Raw genomic sequence first — 27887 nt, forward strand, 5'->3', positions numbered from 1 at the left:
TGTGAATGACCCCATTTATCTACCCAAACTGCCCAGTGATCAGTCTATTATTAGTCTTCCAGTTTGTGAAAGGAGAGGTCTGCACCTCAGAGAGGTTGAGGAGCTTCCACAAAGGCACACAGCTGCCAGGCCTCTGATGACAGTGCTTCCTCTACACTGCACAGGTGCACTGGCTTCTCTTCTACACCTCCCTGAATGGACTCCATCTGCTGTCTCACAACCATGAACTACCTACACCTGACATCTGCATCTCCACCAGGGCCTCCAGCTCCACCTCCCCCAGTGTACATCTCCCTGCAAACATCTTCCCTTTTGTGAAGTTGTTCACAGGGACAGCAGCACCAACCCAGGAAACCACACAGGGTCTTCAGTGTCACCCCAGATATGATACTGGCCTCCATCATATGCCATATGCAGTGATTTGTTTCCAAGGGTCTGTCCATCTTCTGCACAACCTCGCTTCAGGATGTGACTGTGTCCAAATTGTCCTGGTCACTATTCCGAGCACTGTGAGGGACCCTAAATGACTAAGAATGTCCACTGTGGCACTCTCCCTGTCTCCAAGGCTCTTCCTCCTAACCCTCTCACCCATTGCCTCACTGTCCCTCCTACCCCAACAGAAAAATATGAATCACCAAATGATTGCTAATAAGCAAGAAGGTGCCCACATCTCCTCGGGACTCCCCATTGACAAACTTTAGTCCAAATGCTAAACGATCAGTGCAGGCTGACACCTCCCATAAAGCCTGTAAAACCCCACCCCAAGTCCTTCGCTTGACAAAGCTGCTCACAGGTGTGAATCTTCAGCTTCTAACAAGGTGTGACCCAGTCCCTGAACTGAACACCATCAGTGCATCATCAAACTTGTGGTGATGTGGGAGAGGTTGTTCTTTCCAAGCCAGTCTGCACTCACCTCACCACATGGATCCACGAAAACTGTGTGACTGTGTGTGGCTCACACACGAGAATTTTGAGCGTCCCGATCACATACCTGTGCCACAATCTCCCTGGAGTGTTTGTGTGGCCACACCTGCTGTGCTGAGTCAGCACCTCCCATTTTATTTCCCCAACAGGGTCTCACTTCTGTCATACATCCTTTGTGCAATGGTACATAAGTTTGTAGATCCAGGCTGAATCAACAGGTGTTAGCATTCAAAATCTGTCACACAGTGTCCCCAGTTGTGCTGATATGGACTGATATTTAGAATACTTCCATGTGTAATAAAGTTACTGGAGTTATGAAAGGGCTCTTTTGTTTTATTTATATATATATATATATATATATATATACACATATACATATTTGGCTGTGTTGGGTCTTAATTGCTGCGTGCAGGCTTTCTCTAGTTGCAATGAGCAGGGGCTACTCTTTGAAGTGGTGCGTGGACTGTCATTGTGGTGGCTTCTCTTGTTGCAGAGAACGGGCTTCGGTAGTTGCCACACGTGTGCCCTAAGGCGTGCGGGTTTCAGTAGTTGGGGTGCACAGGCTCATTTGCTCAGCAGCATGTGGGATCTTCCCGGACCAGGGATCAAACCCATGTCCCCTGCATTGGCAGGTGGACTCTTAGCCACTGAGCCACCAGGAAAGTCCCTGGCAGGTGGATTCTTAAACATTGTGCCACGAGGGTAGTCCCAGGGCTCTCTTATTTTAGAAATGCATTCTAAGAAGTTATGTATTCAAAGACATGATATCTAGGATTATAAATTTTAAAAACTACTAAGTAAATCTTGATACACAAACACAAAAAAATGTGCATAAAAACGATAAATGATGTAAGATAGAGGAAGAGTCCAACACAGTCATTCCATTTATATATACATTTGAAAATAGCTATTACAAAAGTAGAATATGCTCTTGCATCAGTCATTTTAATGTTGAGGATGAATTAACAATGGCAGGAGGAAACTGGTTGGAGGGTTATACACAAGTATGTCAAAATGTACGTTTTAACTAGGTAAAACTTAAGTCAACTATTCATCCAGTAAATGATTTTCAAAACAAAGATGCAAAACCTATCACTTTATAATAATTCTACTATGGTTTATTAGCTACATTCTTAAAATTGTGGCTACTGTACCTGTAATGGTGGAAAAAGAATACAATAGCGGGCTACTGGCAATGCTTCCCGAATGAATGTTCAGTGAAATTATGTTGGCAATTTGACCTTGGCTATGGTTGGAATATTTACAGCACGGAAACTGGCAAACACTACAAACCAGAGATTAATTTATTGTGTAATTGAATGTCTGGACTTAACTCTAAGGTAGCATATATTAATAATGAAGATTATTCCTAAACCTGTATAATGTATGTAACTATTACATTATGCATAGTATAAAATTGAGAAAAAGTTGAGAACATATTCTTTCACTATTCCAAATTACAATTACATTCAGAAAAAAAATCACTCACATTATTGGTGAATGAGTGAAATCTAACAGATGTCTTTGTTGTTCACCTGCTCTCTTTTGTCAAAAAAAGAGAAAATAGCCATATCTCACAAAATAAAAGTAGGCAAAAGATAGGAACAGAAATTTAACCAGACAGGACAAACAGGTAAAAAACACACACATGAAAAACAAAAATTCAACATCAACAATCCTAAGAAAGGGAATTCCCTGGTGGTCCAGTGATGAGGACTCCAGGCTCCCACAGCAGGGGGCATGAGTTAGATTCCTGATCAGAAGAACTAAGATCACACATGCTGTGTGACACGGTCAAAAAAAAAAAAAAAATCCTGAAGAAATGCAATTAAAATCATAATTTTTTATAAATGAATTTTAAAGTCTTCATAGGAGGGGTCAGCCTACATTCAATCTTAGCTTTTAAGGTAGGTTGATCAAGTGTGGGTCCCAAGGGGGGGAGGGCAAGTTCTTGCTAATTAACAGTCATCATGTTGGTAAGTTAACATTTTTTCTGGAGGGATGAGAGGAACAGTGAGGCAATGGATCAAGGGTTTAGGAAGAGGATGCTTGGAGACCAGGCCAAGTAGGGCCACACTGGACATTCTTAGTCCCTCCGTGTCCCTCACACTGCCCAGAACAGTGAGCGGGTCAACCACATAACAGGGCAACAGGGACATCCTGAGGTGGGTATGTAAAGATGGACAGGACCTTGGAAACGAATCACTGCATATGGTGGTAGAGCCCATGTCAAATCTGGGGTGACACCAATGACCCAGTCCGGACTGCCTGGCTTAGTGCTGCTGTCCCTGTGGAGAACCTCCCAAGCAGGAGGGTGTTTCTGGGAGATGTGCACTGGTGAAAATGAAGCTGGAGACCCTGGTAGTGATGCAGATGTCAGATGTGGGTAGTTCATAGTCAGGACACAGCAAGTGGAGGCCCTGATTGGAGGGGCAGGAGAGAAGACAGTGGATGGGTGCAGTGTAGAGGAACCACTCTCATCAAAGGCCTGGCATTAGTGAGCCCTTGTGGAAGTCCCTCAACCTCTCTGAGCTGGACACCCCTTCTTTCACAAATGGCAATAATAATAACTGAATCACAGCACTGGATTGGTTGGGTAGATAAATGAAGTCAGTCACAGGAAAGTCATCAATATTGGTTCCCAGAGAAAAGATACTCCTGTCCATCAGCATGGGGCTGGGGTATGAGCAGGGCTCCTGGTGTGGGGGTCGGGGCACAGAAGTGTCAGGATGGACAAGGTGTTCTTTCAGTCCCCAAACCTGGAGGTGGCGGGCAGGGGAGGAGTGAAGTGACCAGACTCCCAATATCCTGAACCAGGCAACCTGGCATTGAAGCCCAGATCCCTGTCCATTTCTGGGAGATCACAAACAGATGACACATCATCTCTGTGTCTCAGTTTCCTCTCTAGAAAGGGTCCATTAGCTGCACGGGTTCTTCTCACTCTCTTACCACCTGGAACTCCTTCAATGTCACTGCCGGCCATGTTCGTGATATTCATAAGGCCCTTTCTTCAGTGTGAACTCTATGATGTTTAATCAAGTGGCACCTTTGGGTGAAAGATTTACCACATTCCTTGCACTCAAAAGGCTTTTCTCCAGCGTGGATTTTCCTATGGATGCGGAGGAGCTGTCTTTGCTTAAAGGCTTTCCCACATTCAGTGCACCCATAAGGCCTTTCTCCAGTGTGAACTCTGTGATGATCATAGAGAGAGGATCGACTAGTAAAAGACTGCCCACACTCACTGCATTCATAAGGCCTTTCTCCACTGTGAACTCTATGATGACGAAGAAGGCTAGAGCTACCAGTAAAACATTTCCCACATTCACCGCACTTATAAGGCCTTTCTCCAGTGTGAATTCTCTGATGATCACGAAGGCTCGACCTAGCAGTAAAAGATTTCCCACATTCACTGCAGTCATAAGGCCTTTCTCCATTGTGAACTCTCTGATGATACCGGAGGCCACTCCTAGCAACAAAAGATTTCCCACATTCACTGCACTCATAAGGCCTTTCTCTAGTATGAACTCTCTGATGACACTTGAGGTTCAGCCTAGGAGTTAAAGATTTCTCACATTTATTGCACTCATAAACCTGTTCTCCAGTGTGAAATTTCTTATGGGCATTGAGGTGTGCCTTTTGGCTAAATAATTTCCCACATTCACTGCACTCGAAAGGCCTCACTCCACTGTGAACTCTCCAATGATTGCAAAGGTTTGACCTACTCGTAAAAGATTTCCCACATTTATTGCACTCATAAGGCTTTTCTCCAGTGTGAACATTCATATGGGCACTGAGCTGTTCATTTCGGCTAAAGAATTTCCCACATTCACTGCACTCAAAAGGTCTTTCTCCACTGTGAATTCTCTGATGATTACAAAGGATCGACCAAGTAGTGAAAGATTTCCCACATTCACTGCACTCATAAGGCCTCTCTCCAGTGTGAACTCTCAGATGATAATAGAGGCCAGAGCTAGTAGTTAGAGATTTCCCACATTCATTGCACTCGTAAGGCTTTTCTCCAGTGTGAACTCTCTGATGTGCAAGGAAATTGGATTTGCGGGCAAAATATTTTCCACATTGGGTGCATCGATAAGGTTTTTCTCCAGTGTGAACTCTCTGATGTTCAATTAAGTTCCACTTTTGGATGAAAGATTTAGCACATTCCTTGCATTCATAAGGCTTTTCTCCACTGTGGATTTTCCTATGTGCTCTGAGGTACTTCCTTAGGCTAAAGGATTTCCCACATTCACTGCAGTCATAGAGCGTTCCTCCACAGTTAACTCTCTGATGTGTAAGGAAATGGGATTTGTGGCTAAAAAATTTTCCACAATGGCTGCATTCATAAGGCCTTTCTCCAGTGTGAACTTGCTCATGCTGAATAAGGTTAGTTCTTTGGGTGAAGGCTTTCCCACATTCTCTGAACTCACAAAACCCTTCAGTAGTGAGGACTCCCTCATCCTGAATAAGTATTTCTGTGTGGCTGGAAGCTTTCTTGCCTTCTCCCCAGCTGTGATGACCTTTTCCACTGTGAAAAACAGCTTCACACTCCTTACTCCTGTTCAGTTTCTTCCTGGTATTAGTGGCCTGTGGCTGAAGTTCCATGTTGGCCACGTAGTTGTTCCCAATCTCCATGTAGGTAGAGAGATTCCCTGTTACATGGATTGTGCAGCTTTTCAAAAATGCGGGTCTCCCCATATCACAGCTGAAGGGTTTCTCTCTAATGTGCTGCTTCTGGTGCTCTTGAAGGTTTGCAGTGAAATAGAACTGTTTCCCACATGCCCCACATGTGTATGCTTTCTGCCCCCTATTTGTTCCTTGCTCTTCAGCCAAGTGCAAAATGTCTCTCAAAACTGGGATGCACATCTTACATGGCTGGGCCTTCTCAGGAGACGAACCTGCCCTGGGGGTCCTCATCTGTGACACTCCTTCTGCAGATACGCTGTCTTCAGAAGGTGTCTCTTCATCCTCAACTGCAGGAAAAGAACCTGAAAACAAAGAAGTGATGATGAAGTTCATGTTGAGTTTATTGGGGGGAGTGAGGCCATCACAAGTCTACATTTGACAAGTGAAAGAACCAGTCCACAGGACTGTGTTCAGGAAATGAATTTGGGGTCAAATTGAGAAGCAACTGCTCTCACCGAGTACAGGACACAAGGACTGGATGGGGCCCAAAGCGAAAGGCGTCTTGTACAATTCACTCTTTTGTCAATGGCCTTTACCAGGACCACATCTCCTGGTGACCTGTGATACTGTACAGAAGTGTATGTCCATATATACACTACGAAATGTAAAACAGATAGCTAGTAGGAAGCAGCCGCATAGCACAGGGAGATCAGCTCAGTGCTTTGTGACCACCTAGAGGAGTGGGATAGGGAAGGTGGGAGGGAGATGCAAGAGGGAAGGGATATGGGGATATATGTATACATATAGCTGATTCACTTTGTTATACAGCAGCAACTAACACACAATGTAAAGGAATTATACTCCAATAAAGATGTTAAAAAACAAAAAAAACAGAAGTGTATGTCCAGGTCTCAGAAAATCTGACTGCAACAGGTCGCTGGCGTTCCAGAAATATTAAAGGATCCCTTATGTTGAGGATACAAATAGTGTCAGTAGGTACTATGGAAAAAACAGTGTGAAGACCACATGAGATAAGTGGTTTAGAGAGGTGGTAGGGAATGAATCCGAGGGTGCAGTCAGAATAAAAATGGGAAGTAGGAGAAATGACAAGTTGGCAGAATGTCACGAATGGAGAAACACGAGAGAAGTGATTTGTAGCCACTGACAATGGCACTAAAACACTAGTCAAGAGGAAGTCATACTGCCTGATATGACTTAAACACAGACCTAATATCAAGGCCTCTCCCAGTTGTCATTCATGTTAATCAGGCTACCTCTGAGGCTTTTTGCTGAGACCAGAGTCATGTCCATCCCATGAAGCCCAAAGGACTCTCCATCCTGATTTGACCAACTACACGGGACACAAATGATACAAGTCCTAACATAGTCAGGATGGCTGAATAGCCAACACTGGCCCAGAGGAACTCAGTACACAATACACAGTATATAAATATTACATTTTATGTCTGGTGCAGGGACTATCCTGGTGGTCCAGTGGTTAAGACTCTTTGTTTCTAATGCAAGGGGCACAGGTTTAATTCTTGGTCGGGCATGCCACGCACTGGGGCCAAAAAAAAGAACATCCGGTGGAGCCAGAGGAAAGGATGTACAGTGCATGGAGTACAAAATGTTAGGAATGTATCTCCCCACCTAAACAACTATTGTACTGGGAGAATCTAATAGATCTAACTCTTTTGCAACCACGGCATCTTCTGAAGATCTGCAGTGTCCCACAAAACAGTTTGAAAAGACAAAGCTTCAGAATCAAAATCAGATATCACAGGGATGTTTGAACAATCACATTGGGAATATAAAATAATTATGACTAATATGCTAATTAAAGTCTACTAATGGATAAAGCAGACAGCATACAATGCCAGAAGGGAAATGTAAGCTGACAGATGAAAATTTTAACAAAGGACCATAAAGAAATGCTAAAGATCAAGTACACCATAACAGAAATGAAGAATGACTGTGATGGGCTTATTCGTACCCTGGACACAGCTGAGGAGAGAATGTTTGAGCTTCTTTTTCTGTTAGGAGAAACTTCCAAAACTGAAAAATGAACTGAAAATATACAAAAAATAAAATTAAAAAAAAAAACACCCGAATATACAACATCCGTGGGACAACCACAAAAGGTTTAACAAACACATATGGAAAAATCTCAAACAGAAAGAAAAAAAGAAATGGAAGAAATACTTGAAGCAATAATGATGGAGAATTTCTAACAAAATGATGTCAGACACCAACCAACAGATCCAGAAAGCTCAGTGAACATGAGGCAGGTTTAATGCCAAAAACACTACATCTTAGGCTTATCACATTCAAATGCAGAAAAAAAAAAATACTAAAAGAGGCTGAAGGAATCAACACCTTTCCCAAGAGAAGCCAAAAAAAAAAAAAAAAAATTACATTTGAATTCTCCTCAGAACTCAGGGAAATAAGAACTGAATGGAGTAAAATATTTAAAGTGGGAAGGGGGAGGGGACATCACCAACCTAGAATTTGGTAACCAGCAACATAAATCTTCAACACTGATGATGAAATAAACACGTTCTTAGACACAGAAAAATTGTGGGACTATATTAAAGGGAGTTCTTCAGAGAGGAAAAATGACATAGATCACAAATTTGGGTTTCATAGAGATAGGAAGACCATAAGAGAATAAAAAACTTTCATTGACATAAAACTGACATGGGACATTGTATTTCTTTAAGTTGTACAACATGATTTATGTATACACTGCTATGAGTACCACAATAAGTTAACATATATAATTGCATATTTTTTCTTCTGATGAGAACTTCTAAGATCTACCCTTTGGAAACTTCTAAATGTACAATACAGTTTCGTTAACTAGAGTCACTATGCTGTGCACTACATCCCCAGGACTTACTCATCTTATAACTAGAAGTCTGTAACTTCTGACACCCTTCACTCACTTCATCTAACCACCTTGCCCCACTCTGGCAATCACTAATCCTTTGTCTGTATCTGAGTTTGTTGTTGTTGTTGTTGTTTTAAAGATTCAACATGTAAGTATACTCATGTAGTACAGGTAAACCTGGAACAACATGGGTTCACACTACTTGGGTCCACTCGTACAGAGATATTTTTCAACAAATACACACAGGATCACATGATCTGTAGCTGGATGAATCCACAAATGGGAAAACTTCAGAATCAGAGGGCTGACTATGGGACTTCAGCATCCACAGATTTCAGTATATGCAGGGGCTCCTGGAACCAATCCTCCATGGAAACAGTGGGACAAGTGGATTTGTCTTTCTCTCTCTGACTTACTTCACTTAGCATAATGTCCTCAAGGTCTATCCATGTTGAGGCAAATGGCAAGATTTCCCTCTTTCTTTATGGTTGTATAATATTGAATAATATGCCATATATACCACATGTTTGTTAGATCCACTCATCCATCAATGGACACTTAGGTTGTTTCCGTATCTTGAATATCGTAAATAATGCTGCAATAAACCTGAGGTACAGATATCTTTTTGAGATGATAATTTCATTCCCTGTGGATAAATACACAGAGGTGGAATTGCTGGACCATATGGAAGTTCCTTTTTGAACTTTGTAAGGACTCTCCATAGTTTTCCATAATAGTTGTAACAATGTACACTCCCACCGACAGTGCACAAGGGGTCCCTTTTCTCCACAACTTCACCAACACTTATTTCTTGTCTTTTTCACAACAGACATTGTAACATGTGTGAGGTGGTATCTCACAGTGGGTTTTTTTTTTCCTAACTTTGAATTTATTTTTGGCTGCATTGTGTCTTAGTTGCTGCATGTGGACTTTCTCTAGTTGCGGCGAGCGGGAGCTAGTCTTTTGTTGTCGTGCGCGGGCTTCTCATTGTGGTGGATTCTCTTGTGGCATAGCATGGGCTCTACGTGCGCAGGCTTCAGTAGTTGCAGCACGCAGGCTCGATAATTGCAGCACACAGGCCCTAGAGTGCATAGGCTTCAGCAGTTCTGTCACATGGGCTCAGTAGTTGTGGTGCAGGATCTAGGGCGCACTGGCTTCAGTAGCTGTGGCACTCGGACTCAGAAGTTGTGGCTCATGGGCTCTAGAGGGCAGGCTCAGTAGTGTGGCACAGGGCCTTAGTTGCTCTGCAGCACGTGGGACCTTCCCGGATCAGGGATCTAACCCTCATACCGTGCAGTGGCAGGTGGATTATTTTTTTAAATAAATTTATTTATTTATTTATTTTTGGCTGCGTTGGGTGTTCATTGCTGCATGTGGGCTTTCTTTAGTTGCCGCAAGCGGGGGCTCTTTTCGTTGTGGTGCGCGGGGTTCTCATTGCGGTGGCTTCTCTTGTTGTGGAGCATGGGCTCTACGGGCACGGGCTTCAGAAGTTGTGGCACACAGGCTCAGTAGTTGTGGCTCGCAGGCTCTAGGGTGCAGGCTCAGTAGTTGTAGCTCACAGGCTTAGCGGCTCCTTGGCAGGTGGGATCTTCCCAGACCAGGGCTCGAACCCGTGTCCCTGCATTGGCAGGTGGATTCTCAACCACTGCGCCAGCAGGGAAATCCTCATTGTGGTTTTGATTTGCATTTCCTGACCATTAGTGATATTGAGCATCTTTTCATGTAGCTGTTGCCCATATGCATGTCTTCTAAGGAACAATAGTAACTGTATACTCCATTATGCATTTTTTAATTAATGAATTTATTTATTTTTGGCTGCATTGTGTCTTCATTGCTGCATGTGGGCTTTCTCCAGTTGTGGCAAGTGGGAGCTACTCTTTGTTGCGGTGTACAAGCTTCTCATTGCAGTGGCCTCTCCCGTTGCAGAGCACAGGCTCTAGGTGCACAGGCTTCAGTAGTTGTGGCATGCAGGCTCAGTAGTTGTGGCTCACGGGCTCCAGAGCACAGGCCCAGCAGCTGTAGCACATGGGCTAGCTGCTCCACGGCATGTGGGATCCTCCCAGACCAGGGCTTGAACCTGTGTCCCCTGCATTGGCAGGTGGACTCCCAACCACTGCACAACCAGGGAAGCGCAATTATGCATTTTTAAACACACCCATTTATGTATGCTTATGTAAAATTAAAACAAATGAGCACAATAATACAATGCAGGAGAGATAGCAATTAGGATTTTTTAAAATTATAAGGTATTCAAACTACCAAGGAAGCCATACAGTGTTATATGAAAGTGGACTTCAATCAGATGTAAATACAGAGTGCAAACTCTAGTACAACTACATAAAAAAAAATGAAAAGAAACGAGTGTATCTGATACGCTAACAAGGAGAGAAAATGCAATCATACAAGATGCTCAATCTAAACAATAAAAACAAGAGTGGAAGACTAACATAGGAACAAAGAATAAGGGCAATGGTAGAAAATGGTAACAAATACATTAGATATTTATCCAACTATATCAATATATTAAACATTGATAGTCTCAATGCACCAATGAAAAGAGATTATCAGAGTGAATCCATAAGCAGGAGTCAGCTATATGTTCTCTCAAAAAAACCCACTTTATTTATTTATTTATTTTACATCTTCATTGGAGTATAATTGCTTTACAATGTTGTGTTAGTTTCTGCTGTATAACAAAGTGAATCAGCTATCTGTATACGTATATCCCCATATTCCCTCCCTCTTGAGCTTCCCTCCCACCCTACCTACCCCACCCCTCCAGGTCGTCACAAAGCATCAAGCTGATCTCCCTGTGCTATGCAGCTGCTTCCAACTAGCTATTTATTTTACATTTGGTAGTGTATATATGTCAATGCTACTCTCTCACTTCGTCCCAGCTTACCCTTCCCCCTCCCCGTGCCCTCAAGTCCATTCTCTACATCTCTGTCTTTATTCCTGTCATGCCCCTAGGTTCATGAGTACCATTTTTTTAAGATTCCATGTATATGCATTAGCATATGGTATTTGATTTTCACTTTCTGACTTACTTCACTCTGTATAACAGACTCTAGGTCCCTCTGCCTCATTACAAATAACTCAATTTTGTTCCTTTTTATGGCTGAGTAATATTCCATTGTATATATGTACCACATCTTCTTTATCCATTCAACTGTCAATGGGCATTTAGGTTGCTTCCATGTCCTGGCTATTGTAAATAGTGCTGCAATGAACAATGTGGTACATGTATTTTTTTGAATTCTGGTTTTCTCAGGGTATATGTCCAGTAGTGGGATTGCTGGGTCATATGGTAGTTATATTTTTAGTTTTTCAAGGAACCTCCATACTGTTCTCCATAGTGGCTGTATCAACTTACTGCATGCGTGTTTTCTCTAGTTCCAGCAAACAGGGGCTACTCTTCATTGCAGCATGCAGGCTTCTCATTGTGGTGGCTTCTCTTGTAGAATACGGGATCTGGGCACGCGGACTTCCATAGTAGCAGCACACAGGCTCAGTAGTTGTGGCTCACAGGCTTAATTGCTCTGTGGCATGTGGGATCTTCCTGGACCAGGGATCAAACTCGTGTACCCTGCATTGGCAGGTGGATTCTTAACCAATGTGCCACCAGTGAAGTCCAGAAACCCACTTTAAATACAAATATGTGAGAATTCCCTGGCAGTCCTGTGGTTAGGACTTGGTGCTTTCACTACTTTAGCCCAGGTTCAATCCCTGGCCAGGGAACTAAGACACTGCAAGCTGTGGCACAGCCAAAAAAAAAAAGAAAAAAAAATCCGCCAATACATGATCTCATCGACAGATTTGGAAAACCAGATCTGGCAAAATCCAGCACCCATTCATGATCAAAATCTCCATCTCCTAGTAAACTAAAAATAGAAAAAAAACTTCAACTTGACAATCTAAATAGAACCTTATAACTATCATCTTTACCAGATGAAAAACTAGAAACTTTCCCAATAAGATGAAGAAGGCAAGGATGTTCCCTCTGGCAACTCCCTTTCAACTTTATACTATAAGTCATAATTAATGGACTGAGAAGAGAAAGTTATATAAAAGTTATACTGATCAGGAAGGAAGGAATCAAGCTGCCTTCATTCTCAGATGATATAACCAGCTATGTAAAAACCAAAATATACACCAAAAAAAACCCCAAAACAAATCCTGGAACTTGGTAGCAATTATAGCAAGGTTTCAGGATACAAGGAAAATATACAAAAGTCAATCACTTTCCAATACATCAAGAATAAACAAGTGAAATGTGAAATTAAAAACACAAGACCATGTACATTAACACCCTCCTAAACAAGTGGAGAGACAAAGGAAGAAACACTTAATTATAAATCTACCAAGACATATATAAGATTTACATGAAGGGGGACTTCCCTGGTGGCGCAGTGGTTAAGAATCTGTCTGCCAATGCAGGGGACATGGGTTTGATCGCTGGTCCATTAAGATCCCACGTGCTGTGGAGCAACTAAGCCCATGAGCCACAGCTACTGAGCCTGTGTTCCAGAGCCTGCAAGGCACAACTACTGAGCCCACGTGCCACAACTACTGAAGCCCGTGTGCCTAGAGCCCATGCTCTGCAACAAGAGAAGCCACCGCAATGAGAAGCCTGTGCACCGCAATGAAGAGGAGCCCCTGCTCGCCGCAACTAGAGAAAGCCCGCGCACAGCAAGAAAGACCCAATGCAGCCAAAAATAAATAAATAAATAAATATAAAAAGAAAAAAATCTACATAAGGGAAACTCTAAAACTCTGATGAAGAAATCAAAGAACTAAATAAACGGAACTAAATAAATGGAAAGATATTTCACATTCATAAATATGAAGACCCACTACCGTCAAGAAGTCAGTTCTTCCCAATTTCACCTAGACTGTACCTAGATTCAATGCAATCCAAATCAAAATCCCAGCAAATTATTTTGTGGACCTAAGTAAATTGATCCTAAAGTTTATACAGAGAGGCAAAAGTCCCAGAATAGCCAACACCATACTGAAGAACAAAGGTTGCAGACTGACACTACTCAACTTCAAGACTTAGTATCTTAAAAAGAAAAAGAAAGAAAAAAAGAAAAAGGAAAAGAAAAACAAAACTTAGTATCTAAGCTAATCAAGCCTGGGAATTCCCTGGCACCCCTTGGTTAGGACTCCGCACATTCACTGCTGAGGGCCCAGGGTTCAATCCCTGGTTGGGGAACTAAGAACTTATAAGCTGCATGGCATGGCAAAAAAAACCCCAAAAAACAAAATGTAATCAAGCCAGTGCGGTATTGTTGAAAGGATAGAGAAACTGATCAATGAACAGTATTGAGAGCGCAAAAACAGATCCACAGAAATAAACTCATCTGACTTTTGACAGATGACAAGTGCAATACAATGGAGAAAAATGAAGTCTTTTGAATGAATAGTACTGGAACAACCGAAGATCACATGCCAAGACATGACTTCTAGACACAAACCTTACACCCTTCACAAAAAATTAACTCAAAATGGATCATGGACCTAAAAGTTAAGTACAAAAAAACCTTAAAATTCAGTACAAAAACAACAACCCAAATACAAAATGAGCAAAACACCTTAACAGACACCTTATTAAAAGAAGATATACACATGACAATTTAGCATATACAGAGATGAACAGAAATGCAAATTAAACTCAAAAGCAGATACCAATACATACCTATAAAAATGGCCAAAATCCAAACACTGACAACACCAAATGCTGGTAAGGGTGTGGAGCAACAGGAATTTCATTCATTGCCAATTGGAATGCTTAATGGTAGAGTCCACTTTGAAAGGCAGTTTGGTAGATTCTTACTAAACTAAACATAATCTTATATCCTCCAGCAATTGTACTCTGTGGTATTTATACAAAGGAGTTGAAAACGGACATACACACAAAAACCTTCAAACAGATATTTACAGTAGCTTTATTCATAACTTTCAAAACTTGGAAGTAATCAAGAAGTCCTTCAGTAGATGAATGGATAAACATGATACATCCAGAGAACAGCAACACTATTTACAACTAAACTGCAAAGAGCTATCAAGTCATGAAAAGACATGCAGAAAACTTACAATGCCTGTTACTATGTGAAAGAAGCCAAGATGAAAAGGCTACATACTGTATGAGTCCAAGGATATGACATTCTCAAAAAGGGGAAACTAATGAGACAGTAAAAAAGTAATCAGGGGATACCAAGGAGTACAGGGGAAGAAGGGATGAACAGGTGGGGCACGGAGAATTTTTAGTTGAAAATTGAACACATTCTGTATGATACTATAATGGTGAATACATGTCATTATACATTTATCAAAGCCCACAGAATGTACACCACAAGTGAACCCTATCGCAAACTTTAGATTTTGAGTGATAATGATGTGTTCATGTAGGTTCATCAATTTTAACACTCAGATGGGGGATTTTTGATTCAATGCAATCCCTATCAAAAACAATGACGTCTTCAAGAAATAGAAAAATTCAGACTCAAATTCACATAGACTCAAGGGATTCGATACAGTCAAAGCAATTGTGAAAAACAACAAAGTTGAAGGATTCACAACACATGAATTCAAACTTTCTTACAAAGCTACAGTAAGCAAAACAGCATAAAGTGCTACTGGCATAAAGACAGATATATACTCCAATGGAATAGAATAGAGACTAGAGTGTCTAAAAATCAGCCCTCAAATATATGATGCAATAATTACTAACAAGAGGAGGATTTCCATTGAATAAGGACAGCCTTTTCAACAAATGGTGCTGGGAAAACCGGATACCCACATGCACAACAATGAAATTAGAACCTTACCTAACACCATACACAAAAATTCACTCAAAATATATCAAAGGCCTAAACTTAAGAGCTAACGTGAAAAAGTTCTTACAAAAAGCAAACAAGAAAAGCTTCAAAACGTTGGATTCAGCCATGATTTCTTGCCTTTGACAACAAAGGCAAAAGCAACAAAACAAAAAATAAACAAATTGGACCTCATAAAAATGAACAATTTTGGTTGCATACCTTTAATTTACACAAACTTATGTGTCATTATAGCCCAAGAAAGCTAGGGGAAGAAAGGAAAAAACTGAAAAACTTTTTAACATCAAAGGACACTATAAACACAGTAAGAAAGAAACCACAGATTGGGAGAAAACATTTCCAAAACATGTATATAAAAAGGGATTCATATCTAGAATCTATGGATAAATCTGTAATTCAACAACAACCAAAAAACCAACTTGATTAATAAATAAAAAAGGACTTGAACAGACATTTTTCTAAAGCTGTACAAATGGCCAATAAGCACACCAAAAGGGATATAATTGAAATGGGAAAAATATACCATTTCACACCCATTAGGATGGCTATGATCAAAAGAACAGAAAATAACAGGGACCTCCCTGGCAGTCCAGTGGTTAAGACTGCACGCTGTCACTGCAGGGGGTGCAGGTTCGATCCCTGGTCATCACTTCTTGGGGAACTAAGATCCTGCATGCCCCCCAGCAAGGCCGAAACAAAACAAAACAAGAGAACAGAAAATAACAGATGCTGGAACATCCTGGGTGGAGCAGTGGTTAAGACTCCGTGCTTCTAATGCAGGGGGTTGGGGTTCGATTCCTGGTCAGGGAACTATATCCCACATGCATGCCACAACTAACAGTTCGCAGGCCACAACTAAGGAGTCTGCAAGCCGCATCTAAGGAACGAGCGAGCCACACCTAAGGAACCCGCTAGCCACAACTTAGACTTGGTGAAACCGAAATAAATAAATAAATGTTAAAAAAATAAAAAGAAACAAAAAACCGGATGCTGGCGTGGATATAGAGAAATTGGAATCTTGAAAAAAGGTCTTGCAAAAACATCTTATGGTCTGTTTTAGTAGTAACCATGTCAGTGACAACACTGTCATACAGTCAAGCACAAAAATATGTCAGGTACAAGAATGGAGCAAAACTTGGGTACCATTCATTTGGATAGTCACCTGGCCAAAGAGAGGGCAAACAAGGAGGGATCGATCAGGTGGATGGCAAGACTACTGACCATGACAGTCTCCCAAGGCAACAGAAATAAAAGCAAAAATAAACAAATGGGACCTAATCAAACTTATAAGCTTCAGCACAGCAAAGGAAACCATAAAGAAAACAAAAAGATATCCTATTTACAAATAATGTGACTGACAAGGGCTTAATTTCCAAAATATATAAACAGCTATACAACTCAATAACAAAAAACAAACAACCTAGAAGACGTAAATAAACATCTCTCTAAAGCAAAAACACAAATGGGTAATAGGCACATGAAAAGATGCTCATCATCACTAATTATCAGAAAAATACAAATCAAAACTATTCAATACAATGAGGTATAACCTCACACCAGTCAGAATGGCTATCATTAAAAAGCCTACAAATAACAAGTGTTGGAGAGGGTGTGGAGAAAAAGGAACCCTCTTACACTGCTGCTGGGACTGTAAATTGGTACAGCCACTATGGAGAACAGTATGGAGGTTCCTCAAAAAACGAAAAATAGAGTTACCATATATTCCAGCAATCCCATTCCTCGCCATATATCCAGCAAAAACATGGTTTGAAAGGATACATGCACCCCAATGTTCAATGCAGCACTGTTTACAATAGCCAAGACATGGAAGCAAACTAAATGTCCATCGACAGTTGAATGGATAAAGATGTGGTGCTTATATACCATAGAATATTACTCAGCCATTAAAACGAATGAAATAATGCCATTCATAGCAGCATGGATGGACCTAGAGATTGTCATACTGAGTGATGTTAAGTCACAAAGAGAAAGATATGCAGAATCTAAAAAAAAAGTTGATACATATAAACTTATTTAGAAAACAGAAACAGACTCACAGACATAGAGAATGAACTTGTGGTTGCCAGGGGGGAAGGGTGATGGGGATGGATAGTTAGGGAGTTTGGAACTGACATGTACACACTGCTGTATTATAAATGGATAACCAGGGACCTACTGTACAGCAGAAATTAAAACAAAATCGTAAATCAACAATACTTCAGTAAAATTAAAAACAATCAACAAAAAAAGACTACTGACCCTGAATCCTTACCTGTAACTTTGGGGCTACGGGTGTTCGGGCACTAAGGACTAGGGATGCACTCTGCCTAGCCATAGTAACCACAGCACATAACCAAGGAATTTAAGAAGAAAGCAGTGCCCATGTTCCAGATGTGAGGACAGAGCTGCCCCTGAGGAAGAGAAGAAAGGAAGAACCTAGCTCAGAGGATAGGGGTGGGTGTGAGGGCCTTACCCAGCATGCATACAACTGCAAAGTTCTCCAGCATGACATCAAGGTACAGGTGTATCTGAACCTCATCAAGAAGACACCATTCCTCCCAGGAGAAGTACACGGCCACATCCTCAAAGGTCACACTGCCCTGGTATAACAGGGACAAATAAAACCATGAACGGTCTCACTCCTGAAAACCCACAATCCATCTTCCCACACATTTCCCCTACTGCCCAATGAGATGGAGCCACTTGAGACCTGGGGAAGAAAACCTCCCTCCTCTGATCTGAACCTCCCATTGCCTTCAAAACACACAGGCAGTCATTTGAAGCCGAAATCCTGCTCTTCTGTGCTGTTTATTCCCACCAGAAAATAAAGGAGACCTGCACTTACCTAAACCAACTCAACCTCACCTCAAAGTACTTCCACATACTGGTGTGGGTTCTAGGAGTAACCTTCCATACTCCCTCCATAGAACGTCTGGGTCTGCACTCAGTACCCAGAGCATGAGATTCTCCAAGGTCCCCAAACCAAAAAGCTAGCAGAATGGCAGGTGAAGAGCCCTAAGACACCTCAAATACAGAGAATGTGTGCGTGGGGGTCAAAACAAGTGAGGGATTGGGACAACCTCCATTTACCAAAAGTGCTTCTGCAGCCCTGGGAATCTGTGGGAACAAGCAGGCCATAGAAGAAAGTGACCATGGCGGTACTCCAGGGGCTCAGGCCTTCCCTGGTCCCCTGGCGGTACCAGAGCCAAGTAACCTCGGGCTGACTGGCTAATCTCCCCTGCCTGCCTCCGTCCCCAGTGCTACCGTTTATCAGTTGTGACCTTGGAAAAGCCACAAGTTCCCTCTGCCTCAAAGTCCTCATCACCCACCTACAGTCTTTTCTTCCACTGAACAGGCTTTGGAGAATTTTCAAAAGCCTAACTCAGATCGTGTCCTTCCTTTGCTCAAAACTCTCCACCGCTCCGAGGGCCCTAAGAAGAAAGGTACAACCTCTCAGCTACCACTCCAGATGCAGCCTGGCCTCAAACTTGGTTCCCCGCAGAAACAAGACGGAGTACACGTCCCCGGGATGTTCCTGCTTCAGTTGCATCTCCAAGCCTCACTCACACCGCATACACTGGTGGTCAGAAATAGATAAACCACCCCTGAAGCCCTCACTGTCCTGGAGCAGACGTGACCAGGCGCCGCTCACTCGGGGCGTTCGTATTTCGGTGGGGAAACGGGCAGGCGAGAACCCGGAGACCGCAGCGTTTACCTGAGGTGGGTCCGTCAGCGCAGGCGCCGCCATCGAAGCCTTTACGCGGAGCGGAGCGGCGACAGTCCAGCGACCGGGTCGGAGTCGGCACGGTTACTCCCCGCAAGCGGCGGCGTCGTCCCCAACCCTAAGACCCGCCCCTGTGTAGTGCGCACAAACTCTCCACTTCCACCTCCTGGGCCCCTCACCTCGTTCCCAACACCGCACAGCTGAGCTATTGATCAGGTCCACAGTCTCAACAACAATAAAAATGTCCGCCACAAAGACACCGGAAGTCCCCCTCCCTGATGTTCCCCTCCCGGAAATGCCCCTTTCCTAGATTTTCATTGGATGAACGTTCCCTTAGCGCAATTTCTTCTGGGTAATGTAGTTCCAAGGCCTGAAGCAGTGGCGCCCCACACTGGAAGCACCACCCCACGAAAAAGCCAAACAGCACCGAGAGAAGCGCTGGGAAATCAGCTGGGGGTGGGGGGGAGAGGGGGGGCGAGGAAGCGGCTCCATCCCTCTTAAGGTCGGGGTGGGGATACTTGAGGGAAAGGGGGGGATACTTCAGAGCATTTATTTAATCTCAGACTCCTTGAAGCCAAACCACGTCGACATCCAGTGGTAACTAGAAGTAAATAAACATCCTATTGCTCTTGAAATGCGTGCACCCTGAAGTGCTAGAGTCATTTTGTAAGCTATGTTCAGGGACAAGGAAAAAGACAGGACCCTGACTGAAAATCTGGAAAGGAGATATTGGGCAGGCCTGATGCAGCTAAACAAGAGGGAAAGCACTGCTTTTGGTACCCCCAGCAAAGGCTTTCCTGGCTGCATAGTCAGTGATTGTGCCCAAGTCAGTGAGAAACACTGACGGATGATCAGGCCACCCAAAATGGCTGTATTCTTGCTCTATGTACATCTCTGCCCCACCAGTCTGATTCACCTGCACCCTACTCACATGGCTGACCTTCCCTGTTAATCATAAGGCTTAATCAGTCAATGCCTACCTTCTTGCCCTAGCCACAGGTAGTGACTGTTCTAATCTTTAGATCATAACTTCTTCACATTGATAGTTTATCAAAGGGACTGTGAGTGGCATACTCCTCTGCGGCTTTCCCTAAGAATTGATGAGCCAGCCTCACATCAATTCCCTTTAAATCAGGTAAACTCCCTCTGCTCCACAGTAAAAAAGACTGCTGCCACTTCCTACCTAATGTGTCGGGACCATGGTAGAGTGTCTCTCATGGACCTTGCTCTGGATAAGTAAGATCCGTATCCATTAAACCACTGGTGTCTCTGTCCTTGTCTCTGGGCTCTTTCTTTGGTCTTCAGGCTGGACAATTATTGATATATTATCCTGCCTCTGGGACAAGACCCCTTACGCTCTCCCAGCTGATCAGTGTCTCCAGCCTCCGCCACTCCCGCCCTGCTGTGGCACCGCTCCACAGGGAGAAGGCAGGGCCAGTGTGGTTTCTCTGCATGTATGGTGGAGTGGGTGAGCTGTGGCCAAACAGCTACCGTCAGAGATGTGGGCTGCTTCCATGTACCGGTGGGGCAAGTTCCCACAATGGCCACCGCAGCCCCACCTGGGCTCTGCCCTGGGACTGGGCTGCCTCTTCATCCATAAATGGAGTCCTTCCCTGGTCTTGACTGCCCCAGATCCAGCGACATGTTGGGGCATGGAGTTAGTGGAGCCAGAGCATTTCTTCTGCTCTGGCTGCGGTGTGTGGTGAACCTGCTCACTGGAAACCGGTAGCTGCTGAAGCGGACCTCTCTCTGCCCGGTACCAGGGCCAGGTGGGAGCATGCACACTCCTTCCAAACAGAGTCCAGGCTCCTCCAACCTTTCTCTCTGTCTCACTGGTCCTCCAACCAGTAAGGAGGCTTGCCTCTACCACATAGAACCTAGGACTGGGCCACCCAGTCTGTGGCTCGATCAGCTCACTGGCCAGGGTGGGTGTCTGCCCATGTGATCTCCCTTCTCCTCTGAGTCCCATATCTCTAGACCCCAGTGCTTTTCTTCCCTTCCTGCTGGATTACGTGTGCATGATGCTTACAGCCTTGGTTGTACAGGAGTCCTTCTGCCAGTTTCCTGTTAGTTTTCAGTGAAGATTGCTCAACCGTAGCTGTATTTTTGATGTGTTCATGTGGAGAAGTGAGCTCATGTCCTCTTACACTGCCACCTTGATTTTCTCTCAGCTGGTCCGTAATGAACAAAAACAACCAAATGAGAAATGAACCTATATTGTTTGGAGGACAAAAGGTCACTTCCTTCAACACCAGAGAATGACAAAGGCTCTCTCTTTGCCTAAGCTTTAGTCAGACTCCTCTGAGCGTTCTTTCCCACATATCTTGGTCTTTGACCCATCCTTTCAGGGCCTGCTTAGCCAAGTTTTATCAAGAAATCTGCAAAGCCCGCTTAGTAAGAATAACTCCCTCAGTGATATCTGATCAAACACTCATTTCCTATCCTCGGTATCTGACCTCTATGGCAAGATTGTTAAGTTGGTTTACCAAGAACACCTCTTACCCTGTTTTCTGTTGGTAATTTTCCATCCACTGACCCGTTCACTCTACTCCTTGGCTCTAAATCCTCAGCTGTCTTAAAGTTGAACTCAATATTTCACCTATATTGTCAGAAGCTTGACACCTATCCAAAATATTGATAGTTCTGAAAAAAGAATTCCTTACCATTTTAACAAGTGTCAGAATAAATTTTTCCCTTAACACTGTTAAATCCATTTCAGTCAAACATAAATCTACTTTCTGTAGACACGGACAGAGTATTGGGAGGATCCTTACGCACCACCAAAAACGGCACCTAGGGAGCCACCTGGGCACTGAGGGACTTGGATCACACATGTACCCTCCACAGTCCTCTAAATCCATGGGAGGTATTTATAATATCCCCATTTCAGACCTGAAGAAATGGAAGGGCTGAGAGGGGACTTCCTCAAGGTCACAACCCTAGAGGGGACTCAGACAGAATCCACAAAGAGGTCTCTAGACTCTGCAGCCTCTGCTCCTTGCTGTGGCTGCTCAAAGGGAACAAATGCTGTGAAGGGGATTTGAAAAGTCCCAATTCCTACCCAAGGAACTGTGGGAGGGGACCCAGGGTGTTCAGATGGAGCAGGAATCAGAAAGGTCACGGAGGGCACTGGGGTTGTAGTTTAGGTGGAAACAGGGTGGGAGGATGTAGGGGCATTTATCCTGCAGCAAATGGACCATTTCTTCAGAGGAAACTGTGGCCCACATACAGGGTATCTTCTGCTCTGCTTGTGAACCCCCAGCAATTGACTAGGAATTGGGATTCAATGTTAGGTCACCTGGCTCAGGTCACAAGCAGTCTGGTCACTGTAGTCCTCTTTCACTCCCCAAGCAGGTTTGGGGACTCAAAGAACACCTTGTCCATCCTGACACCCTCTGTCCCCTTCTCCCCAAGAGCCCCGCTCATTCCCTCTACCCCATGCTGATGGACAGGACTATCTTTTCACTGGGAACAAACATTGATGGCTTTCCTGTGAATGACCCCACTTATCTACCCAACCTGCCCAGTGCTCAGAATCTATTATTATTTTTCCCATTTGTGAAAGGAGGGGTCTGCAGTTCAGCAAGTTTGAGGGACTTCCAGAATGGCATTCAGCTGCCATCCCTTTGATGAGAGTGCATCCTCTACACTGCACAGGTGCACTGGCTTCTCCTCTGCACCTCCCTGCACAGACTCCATCAGCTGTGTCCCGACCATGAACTACCCGCACCTGACGTCTGCATCCACACCAGGGCCTCCAGCTCCACCTCTCCCAGTGTACATCTCCCTGCAAACACCTTCCCTTTTGTGAAGCTGTTCACAGGGACAGCAGCACGAACCCAACAAACCACACAGGGTCTTCAGCATCGCCCCAAATATGACACGTACCTCCACCATATGCCATATGCAGTGATTTGTTTCCAAGGTCGTGTCCATGTTCTTCATGAACCCACTTCAGAATGTGCCTGGGTACAAATTGTCCTGGTAAGTATTTCAAACCCTGTGAGGGTCCCTGAACGACAAAGAATGTTCACTGCAGCACTCTCCCTGTAACCAAGGCTCTTCCTCCTAACCCCCTTACCCATCTCCTTACTGCTCCTCCTACCCACCAGAAAAACATAAATCACCGAATGATTGCTAATCAGCAAGAACGTGCCCACAACTCCTCAGGACTCACCCTTGACAAACCTTTGTCCAAATGCTAAGGGCTGAATGCAGGCTGACACCTCACATAAACCCTGTAAAACCCCACCCCAAGTCCTTTGCTTGATAAAGCTGCTCACAGGTGTGAATCTCCAGCTTGTAACAAGGTGGTGACCCAGTCCCTGAACTGAACACCATCAGTGCATCATCAAACTTGCGGTGATGTGGGAGAGGCTATTCTTTCTAAGCCAGTCTGCACCCACCTCGTCACACGGATCCACCAGAACTGTGTGATTGTGTGTGGCCCACACGCCAGAATGTTGAGCATCCCTATCACACGCCTGTCCCACAATCTACCTGGAGTGTTTGTGTGGCCACACCTGCCATGCTGGGTCAGCACCTCCCATTTTATTTTCCCAAGAAGGTTTCATTTCTGTCACACATCTTTTGTGCTGTGGTACATGAGCTTGTACGTCCAGGCTGCACTGAAGGGTGTTAGCATTCAAAATCTAACACACTGTGTCCCCAGTTGTGCTGATATGCAGTAATATTTAGAATACTTTCATGTGCAATAAAGTTACCAGAGTTATGTGAGGGCTCTTTTATTTTAGAAATACATGCTAAGAAATTATGTATTCAATGACATGATACCTGGAATTATAAATTTAAAAACCACTACATACATGATGTTACACAAGCACAAAAATGTGCATGATATGATAAATAATCTAACATAGGGGTAAGATCCAACAGTCATTCCGTTTATATAAACATTTGAAAATAGTCATCACAAAAGTAGAATATGTTCTTGCATCAGTTATTTTTTTAAAAATTTATTTATTTGGCTGCATAGGGTGTTAGTTGTGGCATGTAGGATCTTTCGTTTCTGCGCCCGGGCTCCGTTCTAATTGTGGCACATGGGCTTTGTTGCCCTGTGGCATATGGGGTCTTTGTTCCCTGACCAGTGATCCAACCCGGGTCCCCTGCATTGGAAGGCAGATTCTTAAACATTGGACCACTAGGGAAGTCCCTTACAACAGCAATTTTAATGTTGAGGATGAATCAAAAATGGCAGGAGGAAACTGGTTTCAGGGGTGTGCACAAGTATCAGAATGTCAAAATGTACATTTCAAATACTTGCAATTTATTCTAAGTCAACTATACATTCATGAAACGATTCTTAAAACAAATATGCAAAACCTGTCACTTTATAATCATTCTACTATGGTAACTACATTCTTAAAATTATTTGCTGCTGCTGAACCTGTAAGGTGGAAAAAGTATACAATGGTGGCCTACTGGCAATGCTTCCTAACTCCGTGTTCGGTGACATTATGTTGGCAATTTGACATTGACTATGGTGGGAAATTGGCAAACACTACAAAACAGGGCTTAATTTACTGTGTAATTGAATGTCTGGACTTAGGACTGAGGTAGCATATGTTAATAATGCAGATTTATCTTAAACATGTATAATGTATATGGTCATTACGTCATGCATAGTAAAAAAAATTGAGGAAAACATGAGAACCTATGCTTTCACTATTGCAAATTACAATTACATTCAGAAAAAAGTCATTCACATTATTGGTGAGTGAGTGAAATCTCACAGATGTCTTTGTTGTTTCCCTGCACTCCTATTTGTCAAAAAAAAAAAGAGAAAATAGGCAAATCTCACAAAATAAAAGTAGGCAAAAGATAGGAATAGAAATTTAACCAGACAGGACACACACTAAGTCCTGGTTAGGACTTAGTTTGCATGATATGAAGACAAAATGCTAAGATGCCTAGATGTTTCAACCAACAACTGTAATATAATAGAGTTACACTTTGAATGAGTTAATGTGAAAAATTATATGTAAATATAATTTCTATACATTTTGAAGTATGGATTTTTCATTATACTTCAAGTTTGTTGCTAAAGATATTTTTAATAACAATAAACATATGTGAAAATGAGGGCTGAACACTCCATTGTCTTCAAGAAAGAAGGGTGAAGTTGGAGAGCTGAAAGCAGAGGTGGTTTTTGATCTTCTGTTCACTCGCTGTTAATTGGGAAGAAGGACTTTATTATGGATCTCAAACTCTTCATCTGTGAAGGAATTATCTTTCTGCTTCCTCTGTTCATGGGTATGAAGTGAGCATTAAATGCAATAATATATGTGAATGAATAAAGAGCATTTTTTGAGAAAAAAAAAAAACAACCTCAACATCAAGAATCCTGAGAGATGGGGTTTCCCTGGTGGTGCAGTGGTTAAGAATCCGCCTGCCAATGCAGGGACACGGGTTCGAGCCCTGGTCTGGGAAGATCCCACATGCAGTGGAGCAACTAAGCCCGTGTGCCACAACTACTGAGCCTGCACTCTACAGCCTGCGTGCCACAACTACTGAAGCCCGCATGCCTAGAGCCCGTGCTCCACAACAAGAGAAGCCACCGCAATAAGAAGCCCACACACCGCAACGAAGAATAGCCCCCGCTCGCCACAACTAGAGAAAGCCCGGGCACAGCAACGGAAGACCCAACGCAGCCGAAAAATTAATTAATTAATTTAAAAAAAAAAAGAATCCTGACAGAAATCAATTAAAATCATGATTCCATAATGCCATTTTACAGTCTTCATTGGAGATGTCTGCCTGCATTAAGACTTAGCTTTTAAGTTAGGTTGGTCAAGTGTGGGTCCCAAAGAAGGGTGGGCAAGTTCTTGCTGATTAACAATTATTGTTTGGTGACTTACATTTTTCGATGGTGGTGGGGGAGGATCACTGAGATGATGGGTAGAGGGGTTAGGAGGAAGAGCCTTGGGGACCAGGCCACATGAGGGCCACAGTGGACATTCTTATTCCTCAGTGTCCCTCACACTGCCCAGAACATGAGTGGGTCAACTGCATAATGGGGCAACAGGGACATCCTGATGTGGGTTTATGAGGAAGATGGACAGGACCTTGGAAACGAATCACTGCATATGGCGGTGGAGCCCGTGTCAAACCTGGGATAACAACAATGACCCAGTCTGGAGTGCCTGGCTTAGTGCTACTGTCCCTGTGAAGAACTTCCCAAGTGGAAGGGTGTTTCCGGGAGATGTGCACTGGTGGAAATGAAGCTGGAGACCCTAGTTGAGGTGCAGATGCCAGGTGTGGGTGGTTCACAGTCAGGACACAGCAAATGGAGGCCCTGCTCGGAGGGGCAGGAGAGAAGCCAGTGGATGGGTGCAGTGTGTAGAGAAACCACTCTCATCAAAGGCCTGGCAGTAGTGAGTTCTTGTGGAAGTCCCTCAACCTCTCTGGGCTGCACACGCCTTCTTTCACAAATGAGAATCATAATAATCGAATCTGAGCACTGGTTAGGATAGGTAGATAAATGGGGTCACTTACAGAAAAGTCATCAATGTTGGTTCCCAGAGAAAAGATACTCCTGTCCATCAGCATGGGTCTGGGGTATGAGTAGGGCTCAATAGGGTGGGGGAGGGGCGGTTATGGGGTGGGGCAGAAGTGTCAGGATAGAGAAGGTGTTCCTTCAGTCCCCAAAACTGGTGTGGGGGGGTGGAGAAGTGAAGTGACCAGACCCCCCCATATCCTGAACCAGGCAACCTGGCATTGAATCCCAGATCCGTGTCCATTGCTGGGAGATCACAAACAGATGATACATTCTCTCTGTGCCTCAGTTTCCTCCCTAGAAAGGGTCTATTTGCTACATAATAACTGCACATGTTCTTCCCACCCTGTTACCACCTCAATTTCTCCAACATCAGTGCCATCCACATTCTCTGCATTCACAAGGCCTTTTCTGCACTGTGAACTCCCTGATGTTGAATCAAGTGGTACCTTTGGGTGAAAGATTTATCACATTCCTTGCACTCATAAGGCTTTTATCCAGTGTGGATTTCCCTATAGATACGCAGAAGCTGTCCTTAGCTAAAGGATTTAGCGCATTCGATGCACTAATAAGGGCTTTCTCCACTGTGAACTCTCTGATGTTCAATTAAGTTCCACTTTTGGGTGAACGATTTATCACATTCGTTGCATTCATAAGGCTTTTCTCTGGTGTGAATTTTCCAGTGGGCAGTGAGGTACTTCTTTTGGCTAAAAGATCTCCCACATTGGCTGCACTCATAAAGCCTTTCTCCACAGTTAATTCTCTGATGTGCAAGGAATCTGGACTTGTGGGTAAAAACTTTTCCACATTGGCTGCATTCATAGGGCCTCTCTGCGTGTGAACTTTCTGGTGGTGAATAAGGTTAGTTCTTCGAGTTCAGGCTTTCCCACATTCTCTGAACTCACAAAACCCTTCACTAGTGAGGAATCTCTCACCCTGAACAAGTATTCCTGTGTGGCTGGAGGCTTTCTCGCCTTCTCCCCAGCTGTGATGACCTTTTCCACTGTGAAAAACAGCTTCACACTCCTTACTGTTGTTCAGTTTCTTCCTGGTATTAGTGACCTGTTTCTGAAGTCCAATTTTGGCCACTAATTCCTTCCCAATCTCACTGCACATAGAGAGATTCCCTGATGCGTAGACTGTGCAGCTCTTCAAAAATGAGGGTCTCCCCACATCACATCAGAAGGATTTCTCCCTAATGTGCTGCCTCTGGTGCTGTTGAAGGTTTGCAGTGAAATAGAACTGTTTCCCACATTCCCCACATGTGTATGCTTTCTGCCCCCTATTTGTTCCTTGGTGTTCAGGCAAGTGCAAAATATCTCTGAAGACTGGGACACACATCTTACAGGGCTGGGGCTTCTCAGGAGACAA

The 27887-nt window shown here is 43.5% G+C and overlaps 1 protein-coding gene across 7 annotated transcripts; it reads right to left on the reverse strand.

The window, feature by feature from the left end:
- Positions 1-1693: 1693 nt before the first annotated feature.
- LOC309617253 (uncharacterized protein) lies at positions 1694-27869 on the reverse strand. Of its 7 annotated transcripts, XM_082369228.1 has the most exons (4): positions 18992-27869; positions 18606-18707; positions 17750-17876; positions 1694-5909 (listed from the first exon to the last, which is right to left on the reverse strand). In XM_082369228.1, exons 3-4 carry the CDS (start codon positions 17781-17783, stop codon positions 3919-3921), a joined length of 2025 nt encoding a protein of 674 aa, XP_082225354.1. In that variant the 5' UTR covers positions 17784-17876; positions 18606-18707; positions 18992-27869; the 3' UTR covers positions 1694-3918. The 7 variants fall into 7 exon arrangements, with proteins under 7 accessions (XP_082225354.1, XP_082225359.1, XP_082225355.1 ...); XM_082369233.1 differs by lacking the exons at positions 17750-17876; positions 18606-18707 and adding an exon at positions 17549-17687 and having other exon boundaries at positions 19180-27869; XM_082369229.1 differs by lacking the exon at positions 18606-18707 and having other exon boundaries at positions 19180-27869.
- Between the last annotated feature and the right edge of the window lie 18 nt (positions 27870-27887).

The sequence above is a fragment of the Balaenoptera borealis genome, assembly GCF_965194805.1.
Source record: "Balaenoptera borealis genome assembly, chromosome: 19".
NCBI lineage: Eukaryota > Metazoa > Chordata > Mammalia > Artiodactyla > Balaenopteridae > Balaenoptera > Balaenoptera borealis.

Coding starts and splice junctions, on each gene's coding strand:
- LOC309617253 (XM_082369227.1), bottom strand. CDS start 19,024: ATGGCGGCGCCTGCGCTGACGGACCCACCTCAG. Junction 17,877..18,991: donor CGCTGACGGACCCACCTCAG/GTAAACGCTGCG, acceptor CTGTTATACCAG/GGCAGTGTGACCTTTGAGGA. Junction 5,910..17,749: donor TGCAGTTGTATGCATGCTGG/GTAAGGCCCTCA, acceptor CTTTGTTTTCAG/GTTCTTTTCCTGCAGTTGAG.